This window comes from Hyperolius riggenbachi, chromosome 2 (assembly GCF_040937935.1).
Source record: "Hyperolius riggenbachi isolate aHypRig1 chromosome 2, aHypRig1.pri, whole genome shotgun sequence".
NCBI lineage: Eukaryota > Metazoa > Chordata > Amphibia > Anura > Hyperoliidae > Hyperolius > Hyperolius riggenbachi.
Genome location: NC_090647.1, coordinates 531,918,755 through 531,937,206, shown reverse-complemented (window position 1 = coordinate 531,937,206; position 18,452 = coordinate 531,918,755). Strand labels below are relative to the sequence as shown.

At 45.6% G+C, this 18,452-nt stretch overlaps 1 protein-coding gene across 3 annotated transcripts in view; it reads left to right on the top strand.

Annotated features, from left to right (window-relative positions):
- Positions 1–18,452, top strand: part of EPHA3 (EPH receptor A3) — a 501,294-nt gene that overhangs the window by 398,365 nt on the left and 84,477 nt on the right. For 2 of the 3 annotated variants that reach the window (XM_068270664.1, XM_068270666.1), the window contains 2 exons: positions 2,223–2,385; positions 11,490–11,592. In XM_068270664.1, coding sequence (XP_068126765.1) covers positions 2,223–2,385; positions 11,490–11,592 — 266 coding nt within the window. The remainder of the gene's footprint in view (positions 1–2,222; positions 2,386–11,489; positions 11,593–18,452) is intronic. The other variant, XM_068270665.1, reaches the window with a different exon arrangement.

The window sequence follows — 18,452 nt, the reverse complement described above, 5'->3', positions numbered from 1 at the left end:
GGGGCGATCTGGTTGCTCTGCCTGGTGTTTGATCTGTGCTGGGGGCTGTAGAGCCCACCCAGCACAGATCAGCAAAATCAGCGCTGGTCCTTAAGGGGGGGGGGTAAAGGCTGGGTCATCAAGTGGTTAAATCATGGTATGAATATTGTACTATGACTGTGGTAGATATTAGATTGTAAGCTCCTCCGAGATACAGTTGAATGGGTGCAACGGGACTCATTAAATGCCTAATATTAGTAGTGGAGGCCCTCAAGGATGGCAGGAGGACTCTCATTTCTAAAGCTGACCTTAGATAAGTAAGGGAGGTCAGATAAAGCACAAGTAAGACTAAAAAGTTGGATGAAGAATTTGGGGAACCACACTCCTGGCCATCACCATACCACTCGTGTGCACCTTCTGCATGGACTGTGGTGCACATCCATATATAGAAGCACAACAACACTGGGACGTTCCCTTTTCAGGAAGCAGTTGCACAGGAGAGATGGAGAGGAGGCCACATATGTAACTATTCATAAGCTGCAACACTGCTGCATAGAGTTTCCAAAAAAGAAAACAAAAAAATCTTATACTGCCCATCACTGTCCAATATCAACATTAGTTGTAGGTAATAAATATGAGCTATGTAATATCATAATTTCCAGAATTTCCACAAAGCCCACAATTTATGGACTGAGCAAACTTCGGTGGAATTTCAGTCAAACTTTGAAATGAAAACATCAAATAAAAGTTTATACTTTTGTTCTCCTTTTAGAAGTGCCTCTTTAAAAGTGAATTATCTGATGGCTTAAGCAAATTACCAGATATTTCAAACTTCAAACAATAGTATTAGGGTTGCCGTAATCGATCTCAGATGTTTAATATTGCATTCTAACAAGCAGATGAAAACCATAACGGAACATAGAATCAAGAGATAAAATTGATGGCAGTTTATCGTATCTATTGAAAACACACACCAGGTTTAATCATTTTGCTAGACGATCCAATCTTCAGTCTGTAATTTTACTGATTTCTGTGATATTTAATGTGCTGTTTAAAGAGACACTGAAGCGAAAAAAAAATGATGATATTATGATTTGTATGTGTAGCACAGCTAAGAAATAAAACATTAAGATCAGATACATCAGTGTAATTGTTTCCAGTACAGGAAGAGTTGAGAAACTCCAGTTGTTATCTCGATGCAAACAAGCCATTAAGCTCTCCGACTAAGTTAGTCGTGGAGAGGGCTTTTATTATCTCAACTGTTCCTGGACTATTTACTTTTCCTCTGCTAGAGGAGAGGTCATTACTTCACAGACTGCTCTGAAAGAATCATTTTATATGCTGAGTGTTGTGTAATCTGCACATATTATAGAGTGATGCAATGTTAGAAAAAACACTATATACCTGAAAATAAAAGTATGAGAATATTTTCTTTGCTGCTAATCTTCTAGTAATTATTCATAGTACACAACCAATTCACTATATCATATTTTTTTTTTCGCTTCAGTGTCTCTTTAAGTCACACACTATTTATGAACTGATGATCTCCATACTTCATAACTATTCATTTTTTTTTTTATAGTATAACAAAGGTGTACAGTATTATCTCATTATAATAAACTCAGGTATAGTAAACATTCAGTTATAGTAAACTACCTCTCCAGGTCCCAGCCAATCTCCACTAAAAGTGTATGGGAATGACGCCTGGTATAGTAAACATGGATATAACAAAACTTCTGTTAAAGCAAACATGTTTTTTGGCCCCTATGTGACTCTGACTCTGGATGTAGTAAAAAGTGGGCGGTGCATGTGTCATATATGTCAGTATGAAACCCATGGTCGGTTTCCTCTTCAGACTGGTGTTACAAGGCAAGTCCCACCCACGGAGGTATCGGAGCCACTCACCGGTAGCGAGTGGCTGCCTCTATTCAGTGATGGCTGCACTTTTTAAGGAGTCCTGGATACTGTACCAACAATTTGTGCAGCCTGACTATGCAACCCTAAGGTATACTTAACCTTATAGTCCGCCAAATGTGCAAGTGCTTGTACTGTACCTCCAATGTTGCTCCTTTGAAGCAGAGAATGTACCAGAGCATGCTGGGCCATTCCTAGGTCAATTTCTAATATAGTAAACTTCTGATATAGTAAACCACTTTTCCTGGTCCCTTGGTGTTTACTATAACGAGTTTATACTGTACTATGTGTGTAAAGATTTTAACAACCATATTTATTTTTCCTAAAAGCAGGAACAGGAAACAAGCTACACCATCCTTCGATCCAGAGTTACCAATGTGACCATCAGTGGGCTTAAGCCTGATACCACCTACATCTTCCAGATCAGAGCCCGGACCGCAGCCGGCTATGGAACAAACAGTCGAAAGTTTGAATTTGAAACCAGTCCTGACTGTACGTATTCATTGTTTATGGGTGGTCATTGATTGGTTATTGTATATTGGTCTTGGGCCATATAATGAGAAAGTGAACACTCCTCACATTAGCGGTATAATGGAGATTGGGGCTGATTTATCAAGACAAGTGCAGAGAATGAAGGGTAACAATGAGCAAGAGCAATTTCACAAAATCGACCCAGCGTTGGAGCATAGATATATGAGACTTTTAAAGTCAATGGGAGCTGTACAAAATAAAATCAGGCAGATACTTGCCTAAGGCGAGGGAAAGCTCTGGGTCCTATAGAGTCTTCCCGCTCCTATCTCGGTCCCCTTGTTGCAGCGGCAGCTCCCTGTTTGAATTCCCCACTGCAGGAGTCTTCGGGAGCCCGAGTGCTCCTGAAGATAAGCGGCTCCATACTGCGCCACATGAGCGCGAGAGAGGGTGTGCTCACACAGGCACGGTATGGAGCCACCTGTCTTTGGGAGCAATTGGGCTCCCGAAGACTTCCGAAGCCTCTTTCGGTGGCGGAAAGCAGCATTTGTTCAAATACTGCTACCGGGGGAAGCATCGCTGGAACGAGAGATCTGTGAGTGGAGCGGAAAGGCTCTATAAGACCCAGAGCCTTCCCTCTCCTTAGGTAAGTATCTGGTTGACTTTTTTTTTTTAATACAGTTCCCATTGACTTTAAAACTCTGTCCAATCACGACATCCAGCAGCAACACAAATACATACATAGTCCATGTGCTTTGAGACATCACCAATACTACATGTTTATTTGATAAATGCCAGTTTAATAAGACACACTAGGAGGCCCTGCCCTTAGGAACTTACAATTGAGAGGAGAAAACTTAGGAGAAAAAGTGAACGGGAAATGCCTCTGTGGTTTCCCCATAGCTGTACAAGGCCTTACACTAGTATAGATCCTTTAGCTATTCTGATAAACATTTATTTGATTGGGCAACCTAACGGCACTGTACAATGCATTTTCATCTATTCATGAGAGTAACCAAGCAGCTCGGGGTGACCCAAAACCACAAGGAAAGTATAGGGGACCAAAAGAGACCAAAAAGCCCTCCTAATAAAAAAACAATGCTTAGTGTAGTTTGCCTTCTTTAAACAGAAGGTATTTGCAAAAATTCAACTGTAAGTGTGTAATTGTGGCTACCCACAATGCACAACTGCTGAATGTGCAAATGATCTCTTTATATCCATAAAGCCAGGCTTGCATCCAGAGCCACTGATGTATAGCAAGCTATAGTATAGTAAAGATATAGGCTTGCTATGCACCAGCAGTTCTGGATGTAAGCCTGGCTTCAGTGGCCTAAAGAGATAATTTGCATATTCAGCAGTGTGCATTGTGGGTAACCACAGTTACACACTTAAAGAGAAACTCCAACCAAGAATTAAACTTTATCCCAATCAGTAGCTGATACCCCCTTTTACATGAGAAATCTATTCCTTTTCACAAACAGACCATCAGGGGGCGCTGTATGGCTGATATTGTGGTGAAACCCCTCCCACAAGAAACCCCGTACTTTTGGCAGTTTCCTGTCTGTAAACCTTGCTACATTGTGGCAAATAGCTATTTACAGCTGTTTCCAACTGCTAAAAACCATGCAGCAGCAACATCACCTGTCAACAGTAAAAATGTTCACTGACGTTCCTCTTTAAAGGACTTCCGAGGCGAAATGTTCCCCCAGAAAATAAAAAAAGTTAGATACCTGTATAACTTTGGTGGACACGGAGGACGCCGCCCGCGCCCTCCGTGCCGTTCTGCCGGGTCCCCGCCTCTCAATATCCCCCCAAATGGCTCCCAACCCCACGGTCAGGGTCGGGCTCTGCTGCCTGTATAAAGATTGCCGCCGGCGCTGACCGCAGCTGCGCACTCCGCATGGCCGCTACTGCGGCTGCGCAGCTCTAGGGCCAACCCCCCGATCCACGCTACAGGAAACAGCCTGTTGCGTGGATTGGGGGGTTGGCCCTAGTGCTGCGCAGCCGCAGTAGCGGCCATGCAGAGTGCGCAGCTGCGGCCAGCGCCGGGCGGCCATCTTTATACAGGCAGCAGAGCCCGACCCTGGCCGTGGGGTTGGGAGCCATTCGGGGGGATATTGAGAGGCGTGGACCCGGCGGAACGGCACGGAGGGCGCGGACGGCATCCTCCGTGTCCACCAAAGTTATACAGGTATCTAACTTTTTTTATTTTTTGGGGGAACATTTGGCCTCGGAAGTCCTTTAAAGCTGAATTATTGCAAATACCTTCTGTTATAAGAAGGGAAACCACACTAAGCATCTATTCATGCAAGGTTAGAAGCCACCAGGCATTGTTACTGGATCCTTGGTGACATAACCTGGCCATTTCCGCCTGCACAGGTTGGCTCCGCAGACCAGCTTAGATCACGATTTTGCTGGGAGGCGGTGGATTCATTGCAGCCTTCTGCACTCCTGTGCTGGAACACAAGTGACATCATGCAATACGGTTGCCAGAAGTCACCGACCTGCTTTTGGCATCAGTGTTCCAGCAACAATAAATGATCAAGTCCATTTAATACCTTTTCACAGAAAAAAAAATCCCTGGAAATAAGAACGATGTTCACGGCGGAAAAATGCATTCAAATTTAACAAGTGAAAAGATGAAAGGCTCTATAAAATGATACAAAACACAACATAGATCAGTTATCATCTGCGATTACAATCAGCAATAAGTGGCCGTGGGCGCTCCGGAGGCAGTAAATACACGGTAAACAATATAAATAATGTTTTTTGCATAGATCTTTATTTACGTTTCGGCAGTATCTTTTTATTCATTATGGTTTGCTGCTTGCAGTAAAACAGTATATGAAAATGGCATGTACCTGTCACATTCCCGTGATAAAATAGTCACAAACTGCTCAGCAGTATTTCGCAAAAACGACAGGTGCGGTTTTTATACTCTGCTGCCCCCCCCCCCCCCCCCCCCCAAGGTGCAGTTTTTAAATCTCATTTTATTGTCGTACACATTTTAACAGTCCATTACATCTAAGTACAGTAAAAAGCCCTGGCGTACACAATAAATTCAAAGTGTTTTTCAACAACCGTGAGTCAACGTCTAATGCTGAAAGGATGGCTTCCGACGTGAACTAAAGCTGGGCTAAATGGAAGGGAAATCGAAGCAAGTTAAAACTTAAAGGGGCACTAAGGTGAACAATTGTAAAATTTAAAATATGTGCAAACATATACAAATAAGAAGTGAATTTTTTCCAGAGTAAAATGAGCCATAAATTACTTTTCTCCTATGTTGCTGTCACTTACAGTAGGTAGAAATCTGACAGAAGTGACAGGTTTTGGACTACTCCATCTCTTTATAGGGGATTCTCAGGGATTGATTTTCAAAAGCATTTAGTGAATGGCAGTTGCACTGTCCAACTGCCAAAAAAACTGTGTAGCAAGCAGGGAAGCTGGCCAGCATCATTGTTTAAATCATTTTTAGGGAATATCTTTATAAAGAATAAAAGCCTTGCTGAGAATCCCCCATGAATAGATGGACTAGTCCAAAACCTGTCACTTCTGTCAGATTTAGACTACCTACTGTAAGTGACAGCAACATAGAAGTAAAGTAATTTATGGCTCATTTTACTTTTCAAAAAACATTCCTCTTATTTGTTTATGTTTGCACATATTTAAAATTTTACTATTTTTCGCCATAGTGCCCCTTTAAGTTAAAAATACTTTTTTTATTAATGCACTTATAAGTATGTGCATTTTTTTATACTGTATATGTAATTATTATTATATTGTGCTCTAAAATGCCCATAATTGGAAATTCTATCTGCACCAGTTCATCAGTGTCCATGCCTTCCTTAAAGCGGACCTGACCTCAGAACTTCCTTTCTGCTCTAAAGGATAAGCAAGAGTGTAATAACCTTTAAAGAAAAATATTTCTTTGTTACAGCTGATACAAATCCTGCAATAAATCTGCACCATTTCTACTTCCTGATTCATGGAAGCAGACATATTGTTAACCTCCTGTGCTTTCAAATGAGCTTATCTGCCACCTCTGCCATGGCAGTCAACTGACACAGGGGATCAAATTACAACTTGTGATTAGACACAGATTAGGGGAAATTACAGGGTAAACTCTCTAAATAAATACAGGGTGGATGTCTCTCTGTTTTCCTCCTGTCCTGTGCAAGTGTTCAGGTCCATTTTAAAGGACAACTGAAGCAAGAGGAATATGGAGGCTGCCATATTTATTTCCTTTTAAGCAATACCAGTTTTTTGGCTGTCCTGTTGATCCTCTGCCTCTAATACGTTTAGTCATAGGCCCTCAACAAGCATGCAGCACATCAGGGGCTTGATTCACAAACCGGTGCTAACCTACTTAGCACGTCTAAAGTCTTTAGACGCGCTAACCAGGGTGCTAAGTAGGTTAGCACCGGATTTCTTAATCAAATTGCGCGCTAAGTTTGCGCGCACAAAGTTTTACGCGCACAAAGTCTTGCGCGCGAAAAGCTTGTTTAGACGTGCTAAGGGGGTTTTCACAGGCGTGCTAACAGTTAGCACCGCTTTGTGAATCAAGCCCCAGGTGTTTCTGACATCATTGTCAGATCTGACAAGATTAGCTGCATGTCTGGTGTGATTCAGACACTACTGCAGCCAAAGAGATTTAGCAGGGCTGCCAGCAACTGGTATTGTTTAACCTCCTTGCCGGTCTAAAAAATCCGCCAAGGAGGCAGCGCTGCACTTTTTTTTTATTTTATTTTTTTTAATCATGTAGCGAGCCCAGGGCTCGCTACATGATAGCCGCTGAGCGGCGGCATCCCCCCACCCACTCTGATCGCCTTCGGCGATCAGAGTATGCAGGGAATCCCGTTGAGAACGGGATTTCCTGCAGGGCTTCCCCGGTCGCCATGGCGACCGGGCGGGATGACGTCACCGACGTCATGGACGTCGTGACGTCAGAGGGAATCCCGATCCGCCCCTTAGCGCTGCCTGGCACTGATTGGCCAGGCTGCGCAGGGGTCTGGGGCGGAGGGGGGGGGGGGCTCGGCGCGGCGGGTAGCGGCGAATCGGCGGCGATCGCGTACAACACGCAGCTAGCAAAGTGCTAGCTGCGTGTAGGAAAAAAAAAATTATGCAAATCGGCCCAGCGGGGCCTGAGAAATCCTCCTGCGCAGGTTACCCCGAACTGTGTTCGGGATAACCGGCAAGGAGGTTAAAGGTAAATAAATATGGCAGACTTCATGTTCTTCTCACTTCAGTTGTCCTTTGAAGACAGACTGCAGCCTCATTATAGTATAGTTGCCCCCAAGCCCAACATAAGTAGTCAGTATTGTTGGCCTCAGGCCCAGTATAGGTAGCCAGTATAGTTGCCCCAGGCCCAGTATAGGTAGCCAGTATAGTTGCCCCCAGACCCAGTATAGGTAGCCAGTTTAGTTGCTCCAGTATAGGCAGCCAGAAAAGTAGACCCCCCCTTCCCCCCTGCAGTGTGACCCTCACTCATAAGAAATTCCCCTTTTTAACTCTTTCTTGCTCTCAGAAGCAATATTCTGCTCGGAAAGTGTTTTATACTTGGAATTTCTTATCAGTGAGGGTCACACTGTAGTCACTTCCTGTCTGAGTCAGGACTGGGTCAGCCACTTACATGCCTGATATTTAACTCTTTCAGGCTGAGAAAGAAAAAAAGGAACACAGCATAGTTATTTGTGTGCTAGGCACTGTACATACACATGCTGTACATACACATGTCTATCTCATCATGTCACATATCGCTTCGGGTATCCTTCAACCAAAGACTACCTCTATTGGAATGCAATAATGAACAAAAAAATACTCCTGTTGAGTTGGACGTTCATGTCATCTCTGCTTTGGACACAATTGTGAACCAAACTGTCTTATACATCAGTAAACATGACTGCCCCCACACTCATCCTGGCATGTGAAATGTGATTTTGTAGTGACGGGTCCACTTTCTACGTCTGTTACCGACACATAGCAGAGGATTAGAAGCCGTTATCTAAATACGGAGGAGAGACTGACAACTGCATTCCGATAGGAACCAAGCACAGCTGTCTAAGGCAGGAAGTGCCATTGTTAGACTCTAATAGATGTAACACTTGCTAGAAACTTTAGTTAAATCACTTTAATTACTGCATTGAAAGATAAAATCTGGAAAATGTGATATTTTATCCATTAAGATATACAAAAAACCCATTCTATTGTGCTGTTTGCCAGAAAGCCCGCTCTGGTCATCATTAGTTAGGTATCAGAGTGTTCCGTGCACGGCACAAGTGTTGAAACCTCCCAGCTGTAATTGGGGGTAAAAATGATGTCCCAACGCAAACCGATGTAAACAGAAATACAATATGCCACCCACAGTTACATTCTTATCGCGGGATCCAAATGGACTGTTGTCGTTACTTTCACCGTGTTTATACTTGTGAATGAAACTCGATTACATGCTTGCCCTTTAGATCGCTAAATCGCTAGTTGCTGTAAATAAAACTCTTCTCCCCCTTCCTTCTAAAGCCACGATAGCCTCTAGTTAACTCAGCTTTGTGATTTGTTATAGAGAAACAGACTGAGGATTTGGCTCTGTGGGCCAAATGAGGGTTTAGAATTAATTGGGATGCCAGTAAAGGAGTGTGACTGTTTGGGTTAGGTTTTACGCAGTTTTTTCTTTGAACACAGTTGCCAAGTGCCCATTCTGGAATTGTATTTATTGCGAGTAATGACCAGGATTTATAGAGATATCAACACCGTATTATTTTTAAAGTGGAATGCCAAGGATCTATAAAACACGCTCTCCTCTCCTGTCTCCCCCTCTACTTAACACTGGTGTAAAAAGAATTTGTTCTTTAAGTTATTACTTGGCCAAAAAAGTCCTTCCGGCGGTTTCCAGAGACAGATGAAATCCCTAGGATAAGGGGTGGAGCTTTATGTTGTGTGTACATCACCCACATGTGGTGTACTGCTTCTCAAAGCTGGATTGGCAAGTGGGTGGGTTTGTGGGTGAACACACCCCCGAGGTGCTGACAGTAGATAGTTGCATTGTGTAACTATGGTAAGGCGCTCATTGCTATTTGGCTGTCTTTACTCTGGCACTGTTATTGGCCTGAGGAAGCGGGCTTGGACCTGTGAAATGCATTGCATGTGCTAAATATATTTCTTTTGTCTTAATGAGACTGTCATCATTGAGGTAACCCTCCTCACTCCTTTTTGATTTTATTGTTGTTTTTAACTCAGTTTTATCTACACCTGGGTGCCTCTTTACCCCTATTGTGGTATGGTATGGGATTAGTGACCAGGAAGAATCGTTTTGGCAGACTTGTTTTCACTGGGCCTCTGGATATCTCTTAAAGCGGAATGAAACACAGCATTTCTACTTTGCTCTAATAGATTATTTAAAGCATATTATATTCAACCAGCATTTTTTTTACTAGAACAGCATTCAAAAGGTTACACACAGGGCTTAGAAGTTCACTGCCAGCAAAGCTGGACGCATCCGAACTTTAGATAATGTTATCTTGTGTTTAATTGTATCAAGTGAGGAATGTAAATAAACACTTCTCTGACACTGCAGGCTTTGCTGAACAAAGTCAGACAATCAGAAAGAATTTCTGTTTATTTTAGAACATGAATAAAGCAGTTATAAATACAATGCAAAGTCAGCTCTCAGAGAAAAAAAAAGTGTACTTTGGGAATGTATAATTTCTAAATGAATAATAATACGTATGCACAAAAACAGATGTGATAACCGTATGACATATAAAAAGTAGGAAAACATGTTTTTATTGAATACTATGTCAGGGTTTTATACCGCTTTAAGCCCAGGTACCAGAGTTTCTGTGTAGATAATAAAAGCATTGATGTTATTCTTAGGATTTCGAAAGTGGGCAGCCTGTATATATAGTGAAACATCCATTAGATAAACTCTAAAATAAAACACCAGGACCCTCTCCTCCAGCATTTGGCTGCTGGGATTTGGGGGTGGCACCCGGGAGATATTTTGGGCATGGCAGCACTTGATAAATATCTGTGTTAGATTGCCGTCACCTGTTAAGAAGCGTAAGGGAATGAGTATTTAGCGGTGAAGATGGCAGGGATTGTGGTGGGGGGCAGTAGGTTAGTGTTAGGCATCGGTAGAGGGACTGTTAGTGTGAGAATAGGGTTAAAGGGTACCTGAACTGAGTAAAATTATTTAAAATAAGCACCTGATGTAGCTGCAAATGAATATTACATACTAACCTCACCGCCAGTTCCTCTCAGAAGCTCACCATTTTCTTCTTTCAATGATCCCTTCCAGTTCTGACAAGATTTTGTCAGAACTGAAATATACCAGTTGCTGTCAGTTATATATCAGCAGCTGTCAGTTACAACTGAATGTGCAAGGTAATGTCCATGTTTCCCTATGGCTCAAGTGGGCGATATAACAGTTTAACAGTGTTCTGACCCAGAAGCTGTTATGGGATAATGGCCATTTTCAAAATGAAGCCCAGAGAATTCCATTGATCACAGCTGACAAACAGGACGCAGGAGAGGAGAAAGAGATTAATGTGCAGACTACATTAAAGGTAAGTATGACCTGTGTATGTTTATTTTGACTTTTTATTTTCAGTTCAGGTTCTATTTAAGTTCAGTTGTAATTATCGGTGGATATTAGCATTAATTAGTGTAAAGGAGTGAGTATTTAGCAGCAAAGGTGCTGGTGATTGCGGTGGGGGGGGTGGTAGGTTAGGCATCAGTGATTGGGTGGAGGTGGTTTAGGGATCGGCCGGGAGTCAGTTAGGGTTAGGGATCGGCCGGGAGTCAGTTAGGGTTAGGGATCGGCCGGGAGTCAGTTAGGGTTAGGGATCGGCCGGGAGTCAGTTAGGGTTAGGCATCGGGACAGGGAGGACTCAGGTGAGAGTAAGGTTTGGTTACGTCATAGTAAAAACACTGGTAAACATTAGCTATATTCTACTGTCGAAATTATACAGTGATTCATAATGGACTCCATGCATTGCTGTTACATTAACATATGAACAAAAAGAAATCGCTTAGAAAAAACGCTTGGCACAACCTCAGCCTGTTGTCATAGATGATATTCTGTTATTGATGGACCAGTTATGGTAAGAACCTCTTTTTGCTTCTTCTTCTTCCAGCTTTCTCCATCTCCAGCGAGAACAGTCAGGTGGTGATGATTGGCATCTCAGCAGCCATAGTAGTTATTCTGCTCACAGTGGTGGTCTATGTCCTAATCGGAAGGTAAGTTTGTGCTTCCATCTATGTGATAAGAGTGTCAGTTCATTCATGTTCTCTACATGTTTATTTTGAGTATCTCTATACAACAGTGCCAACCTATTAGGCAGTTCTTTATATAGTACATGGAACTATTCATATTTTCCCCATCTGCAGAAAAGCCCACAACCTGATTCCCTTACCACATAGACAAGGTGCAATTTGGTCATATCTCAGTTTAAGGCAATCTATTGGTTCACTCTCGCTCTCCCGCCATTTTCAAAGCTCCACCCCCTCCCTTGGCCTTACAACATACCTCCCCTTATGTGTCCCTCTCCCCCACTCTTAGATTGTTAGCCTATTTGGCAGGGCCCTCTTCCCCATGTGTTCTTCTCCACCACCATATGGCAAACGCTACTATTACTCCTACTACTAGATATGGCATAATACTACCCAATATTACACAAAGGTTGGTACCACTCTCACCAAAATTTCCCTTACCACTGTTGCTTAGCAACTAACATTCTTCCTCTTAAAGTGGAACTGAATTCAGAATTTCCTGTCTGCTCCAAAAGATTAGCCGTGGCATGGAAAAAAAATCTTCATTGCAAATTATGGAAATCCTAAAAATAAAATGTAAGTTTGACTTGGTTTAATTTTTGCAGAGGACACTGAAAGGGTTAAGCCTCAGTGTTTAATATATGTAGAGCTATCTTGGTAGTGCTCTCCTGCAGTCTATTCACAGTTGCTGATAAGAACTAATTAGACAAGTGCAAGAGGTCGGGTCCACTTTAACCCTGGGGTCTGGTCTCAATTGCTAGCTCTTCTACCAGTAACTTGGGGTGCCCAAACTGCTTGTGGGAAGATGCCCAGAGATTTGTGGCATTAGCTAAAAATAAAAGCTATGCTCTACTTTTAAATCAGGGACTGTCTAAGTTCTTCTATTCAAAAACAGGGATTTTTTTAGTGATGCCCACTGCATTAGCTGTGTTAGCTCACCAACAATGTAATCCCTTGTCTGGTGAGTTCTACTCTTCCTGACTATATGCCTGTTCATTCATTCAATATAGCATGCTCAGAGGATGGATCTACTAGTTCCAGTCAGGGCTGGATTTCTGGAAAGGCCATTAAGACCCGGGCCTTGTGCGGCCGCAGCCCAAAAGGATCAGATGGACATGAAAAGAGCAGTTGATATATATGAAAGAGGAGGCTGAAAATTGCATAGCAACACATGACAAAGGGAAACTGATGCCCAAGAGAACAGCTTATGAAAGAGAGGGGCTACAATACATGGATAATACACATGGAAGAGGGGCTGGACACGGAATGGGGGTTGCAGCTGCACATAAAGTGGAGCCACAACATACTAGGCCTAGGGGCACAAAAAGTATAAATCTGGCCTTGCTTCCAGGTGGAGCGGGTCAAAACTTTGGGGAGGGACTACAATGTCAAGGTTTGGTTACCAAACTGCAAGATACAAACTGAAGACAACTTAGGCCCGTGCCTAAGGGGGGGAGGGGAGCCCCTGCAACTTGGGGGGGGGGGGTTAAGGTCCCAACTACTAGCCTTCACTTTCTCTTATACTCCAGTTCAGGTGTTTCTTTGTGGTTAAACATGTTGTGAGTAGTGTTGGGCGAACAGTGTTCGCCACTGTTCGGGTTCTGCAGAACATCACCCTGTTCGGGTGATGTTCGAGTTCGGCCGAACACCTGACGGTGCTCGGCCAAACCGTTCGGCCACATGGCCGAACTAAGAGTGCATGGCCGAACGTTCCCCGAACGTTCGGCTAGCGCTGTGATTGGCCGAACGGGTCACGTGGTTCGGACCCGAACGCGCTCTGATTGGCCGAACTGTCACGTGGTTCGGATAAATAAATACCCGAACCACGTCATATCTCCGCCATTTGTCTGTGGGTTTAGCTTTGGGTAGGCAGGCAGGGTAGTTCGCGCTCCAGCCACGCTAGCCAGGGTCCCCCCTGTCATTGTGTCGCTGCTGGGAACAGTAGTACACCGCTCGCTCAGCCACACTATATAGCATTCTGTTTACTGCCACTCTGTGTACCTCGCTCAGCCACATTATATAGCATTCTGTTCACTGTTCTGTGTCTGCTGGGAATAGTGGTACACCGCTCGCTCAGCCACACTATATAGCATTCTGTTTACTGTTCTGTGTCTGCTGGGAATAGTGGTACACCGCTCGCTCAGCCACACTATATAGCATTCTGTTTACTGTTCTGTGTCTGCTGGGAATAGTGGTACACCGCTCGCTCAGCCACACTATATAGCATTCTGTTTACTGTTCTGTGTCTGCTGGGAATAGTGGTACACCGCTCGCTCAGCCACACTATATAGCATTCTGTTCACTGTTCTGTGTCTGCTGGGAATAGTGGTACACCGCTCGCTCAGCCACACTATATAGCATTCTGTTTACTGTTCTGTGTCTGCTGGGAATAGTGGTACACCGCTCGCTCAGCCACACTATATAGCATTCTGTTTACTGTTCTGTGTCTGCTGGGAATAGTAGTACACCGCTCGCTCAGCCACACTATATAGCATTCTGTTTACTGCCACTCTGTGTACCTCGCTCAGCCACATTATATAGCATTCTGTTCACTGTTCTGTGTCTGCTGGGAATAGTGGTACACCGCTCGCTCAGCCACACTATATAGCATTCTGTTTACTGTTCTGTGTCTGCTGGGAATAGTGGTACACCACTCGCTCAGCCACACTATATAGCATTCTGTTTACTGCCACTCTGTGTACCTCGCTCAGCCACATTATATAGCATTCTGTTCACTGTTCTGTGTCTGCTGGGAATAGTGGTACACCGCTCGCTCAGCCACACTATATAGCATTCTGTTCACTGTTCTGTGTCTGCTGGGAATAGTGGTACACCGCTCGCTCAGCCACACTATATAGCATTCTGTTTACTGTTCTGTGTCTGCTGGGAATAGTGGTACACCGCTCGCTCAGCCACACTATATAGCATTCTGTTTACTGTTCTGTGTCTGCTGGGAATAGTAGTACACCGCTCGCTCAGCCACACTATATAGCATTCTGTTTACTGCCACTCTGTGTACCTCGCTCAGCCACATTATATAGCATTCTGTTCACTGTTCTGTGTCTGCTGGGAATAGTGGTACACCGCTCGCTCAGCCACACTATATAGCATTCTGTTTACTGTTCTGTGTCTGCTGGGAATAGTAGTACACCGCTCACCCGCCACTGTATAGCATTGTGCTCTGTGTCGCTGCTGGGAATAGTGGTACACCGCTCACCCGTCACTGTATAGCATTGTGCTCTGTGTCGCTGCTGGGAATAGTGGTACTGTATAGCATTTCTGTACTGCCACTGTACTGCTGCCAGTCAGCGTGTACTGTAAGGATAAGTGAAATGAGGAAGAAATCCGGTGAAAGAGGGAGGGGCAAGGGAAGAGGTGTTTCCCCTGACGGTTCACGTACAGGCCACAGGGGAGCACCCAAGAAAACCCACTCAATACCGCCCATGTTGTCCAGGACAACAACCCTCACAAATCCAAAAGAACAGGACCAGATAATTACTTGGATGACCTCTCAAGCGTCCAGCAGTGGGTTAAGCAGCACCAGCACATCACGCACGAGGTCCGAGTCCTCAGCCAGTTACAAGGAGCCAGTGGGCACAAAGCTGACACAACCGGCAGCGACACCACGCACACAACTGCCAGATAACCAGTCCGATGAATTACCTCAGGACACAATGGGGTATTCGCAGGAGCTATTCCCAGCCCAACAAACTTCCACCTTTCAAAGGTCAATGGAGGAACAGCCAGGAACAGCCAGAAATGTTGTGCCTGGATTCACAACCGTTAACTGTGGGAAATGCACCGCGCACTGAAATACAAGGCGAGTCCGAGGAGGACTCGGAAACCCAAATCCCAGAGCAATTTGGGCAGGAGGGGTTGCAATTGCAGGAGGTCGGCCGACAAGATCTGGAAGACGACGTTGGAGTGTGCTGCGCAGAGGTTGTTGTGGGGAGCTCTACTCCACAGCGGCGGCCCACAATGACATATGACGAGTTTGAGGAGATGGAAGAGGAGGGTATGGACAATGTGGACAGAGACCCAGATTTTGTTTGTGAACGAGAACATCGCCGTCGTAGCAGCAGCACAGATGAGTCTGTTGAAGAACCCACTGCTGCACGAGTTCACCTTGTGCCACAAGGTAGGCGGCGCGCAATTTCAGGCACCACAAGCGTGGAAGTTCAAGTGAGAGGCAAAAGAGGAGCAAACAGAAATCGCCAGCAAGGAGGCAGGTGCTCCAAAGTCTGGGCTTTCTTTGAAGACTGCACTGAGGATGTTACCATGGCGATTTGCAAGGTGTGCAAGACCCGCCTGAGCAGGGGGAAAAGTATTAACAACCTCTCCACCACCAGCATGAGCCGTCACATGCTATCCAAACATCCCACTCTGTGGGCAAACGCGTCAGGACAGGGTACCAGCAACAACACTGCCTCCCTTGGGTTCACCAGACTCACCACCAGACCCGCCTCAGCAGCAGCAGTAGCCCAGCCATTGCGTGGTTCACAACATTCACAAACATCAGACGACGCTGACACTGTCACTTTCCGGAGTAGTGCTCTTGAGGTCTCCCAGTGTTCATCAAACACAACAACCAACAGCCCTTCCGTGTGCAGCGCTACGGTTCAGTTGTCTGTGTCGGAGATGTTTGAGCGCAAGAGGAAATTGCCAGCAAATGACCCCCGGGCCGTGGCAGTAACAGCCAGCATAGCCAAGCTTCTGGCCTGCGAAATGCTGCCATATCGAGTGGTGGAGACAAACAGCTTCAAGGGCATGATGTCAGTGGCCATCCCACGTTACGTGGTTCCCAGCCGCTACCACTTTGCGCGCTCTGCAGTGCCTGAGTTGCACGTGGTCAGCAAAATAACCCGAAGCTTGAAGAATGCAGTTGCCTGCAAGGTTCACCTCACCACTGACACCTGGACGAGTGCGTTCGGCCAGGGTCGATACATCTCCCTTACCGCGCACTGGGTGAACCTTGTGGAGCCTGGCAGCGATTCCTCACCTGCTACGGCACGGGTGTTGCCCACGCCACAAACAGCTGCACCGCCGTCCCTCCCACTGGATAACAACAGCAGCACCTACCTCTCTGACTCCTTCTCCTCCAACGCATCTCAAAGCTGTACCTCATCCGGAAACGCTAACCCAGCAGCAGTAGGATCGTGGAAGCAGTGCAGCACAGCTGTTGGCATGCGTCAGCAAGCGTTGCTGAAGCTAATCTGCCTTGGGGATAAGCAGCACACAGGGGAGGAAATTTGGAGGGGAATAAAGGAACAGACGGATTTGTGGCTGGCACCGCTGGACCTGAAACCGGGCATGGTTGTGTGTGATAATGGGAGTAATCTCATTCGCGCTTTAAGGTTGGCTAAGCTGACACACATCCCTTGCCTGGCGCACGTGATGAACCTAGTAGTTCAGCGGTTCCTGAGGACATACCCAGGCGTGGACGATCTTCTGTTGAAGGTGCGTCGAGTGGCCAAACATTGTAGAAATTCCAGTACTGCTTCGGGGGCACTCGCCAAGATGCAGGAGCGCTTCAATCTCCCCCACCATCGCTTGCTGTGTGATGTCCCTACGCGCTGGAATTCTACGCTGCACATGCTAGCCCGCTTTTGCGAGCAGAAGAGTGCAGTGGTCCAGTACATGACGGCGCAGTACCGAGGCGCATCCGGCCAGCTGCCAAGCTTCTGTGGATCCGATTGGGCCAACATGTTGGACCTCTGCCAAGTCCTCCAAAATTTTGAGCAATCCACGTTGCTTGTGAGCAGTGACAACTCTTCAGTCAGCATTACCATACCACTGCTGTGTTTACTGAAGAGGTCGATGTTAAAAATCAAGGAAACAGCTGTCATGATGCAACTGGGGGAATCTGAAGGAGAAAACGATCAGCGTTATGGTACCAACATCAGGCCATCCGCCTCAGGGAACGCTGGCCCCAGCAGCTATGACGAAGAAGAGGAGGAGGAACAGCTGGAGTTGGAGCAGGAATTTCATGCCACCACTGACGAGGGCCAGAGCGGTGCACGTTGGACTTCCACAATTCAACGCGAATGGTCAGCAGAAGCAGACCAGGAGGAAGGTGACGACTATGATGCATCACAACAACTATCACAACGCTCACAAGAGGATGATGAGGATTCTGGTAGGACTCTGGCACACATGGCTCAATTCATGCTAGACTGCATTGAACGTGACCCACGCATTGTGCGCATTCTGGACAACACCAATTACTGGGTTTATACCCTTCTGGATCCACGGTACAAACACAATGTTCCAAAACTGCTTGAAGAAAGAGTCAGACAGGTCAAAATGGAAGAACACCAGCAGGCCCTTGTGGAGACTTTAGAGAGGAGATTGACATCCTCCCCCTCCTCTAGCCAGTTGTACGCAGACAGACTGACTTCCGCAAACCCAGGACGACCAGGAGGGCAGCAAACAACGCAAGCCGCAGCTAGTACCCAAAAGGGAACGGTATCGGCAGTGTCCTTGGAGTGGGAAAATTTTCTGACACCCATGCAGCAGCAGCCCACTGAACAGCAAGCGTGCAGATCCACCTCCAACACCGATCGCCTGGAGAAGATGGTCAAGGACTACATGTCAGACGACGTAGCTGTGTCGAACAATCCATCTGCACCCTTCAACTATTGGGTATCGAAGCTAGACACCTGGCACGAACTGGCAATGTACGCAATAGAGGTGCTGGCTTGCCCGGCAGCCAGCGTTATGTCGGAACGCTGTTTCAGTGCTGCCGGAGGCATCGTCACAGATCGGCGTATCCGCCTCTCTACAGAAAATGCAGACCGTCTGACTCAAATTAAAATGAATCAATCCTG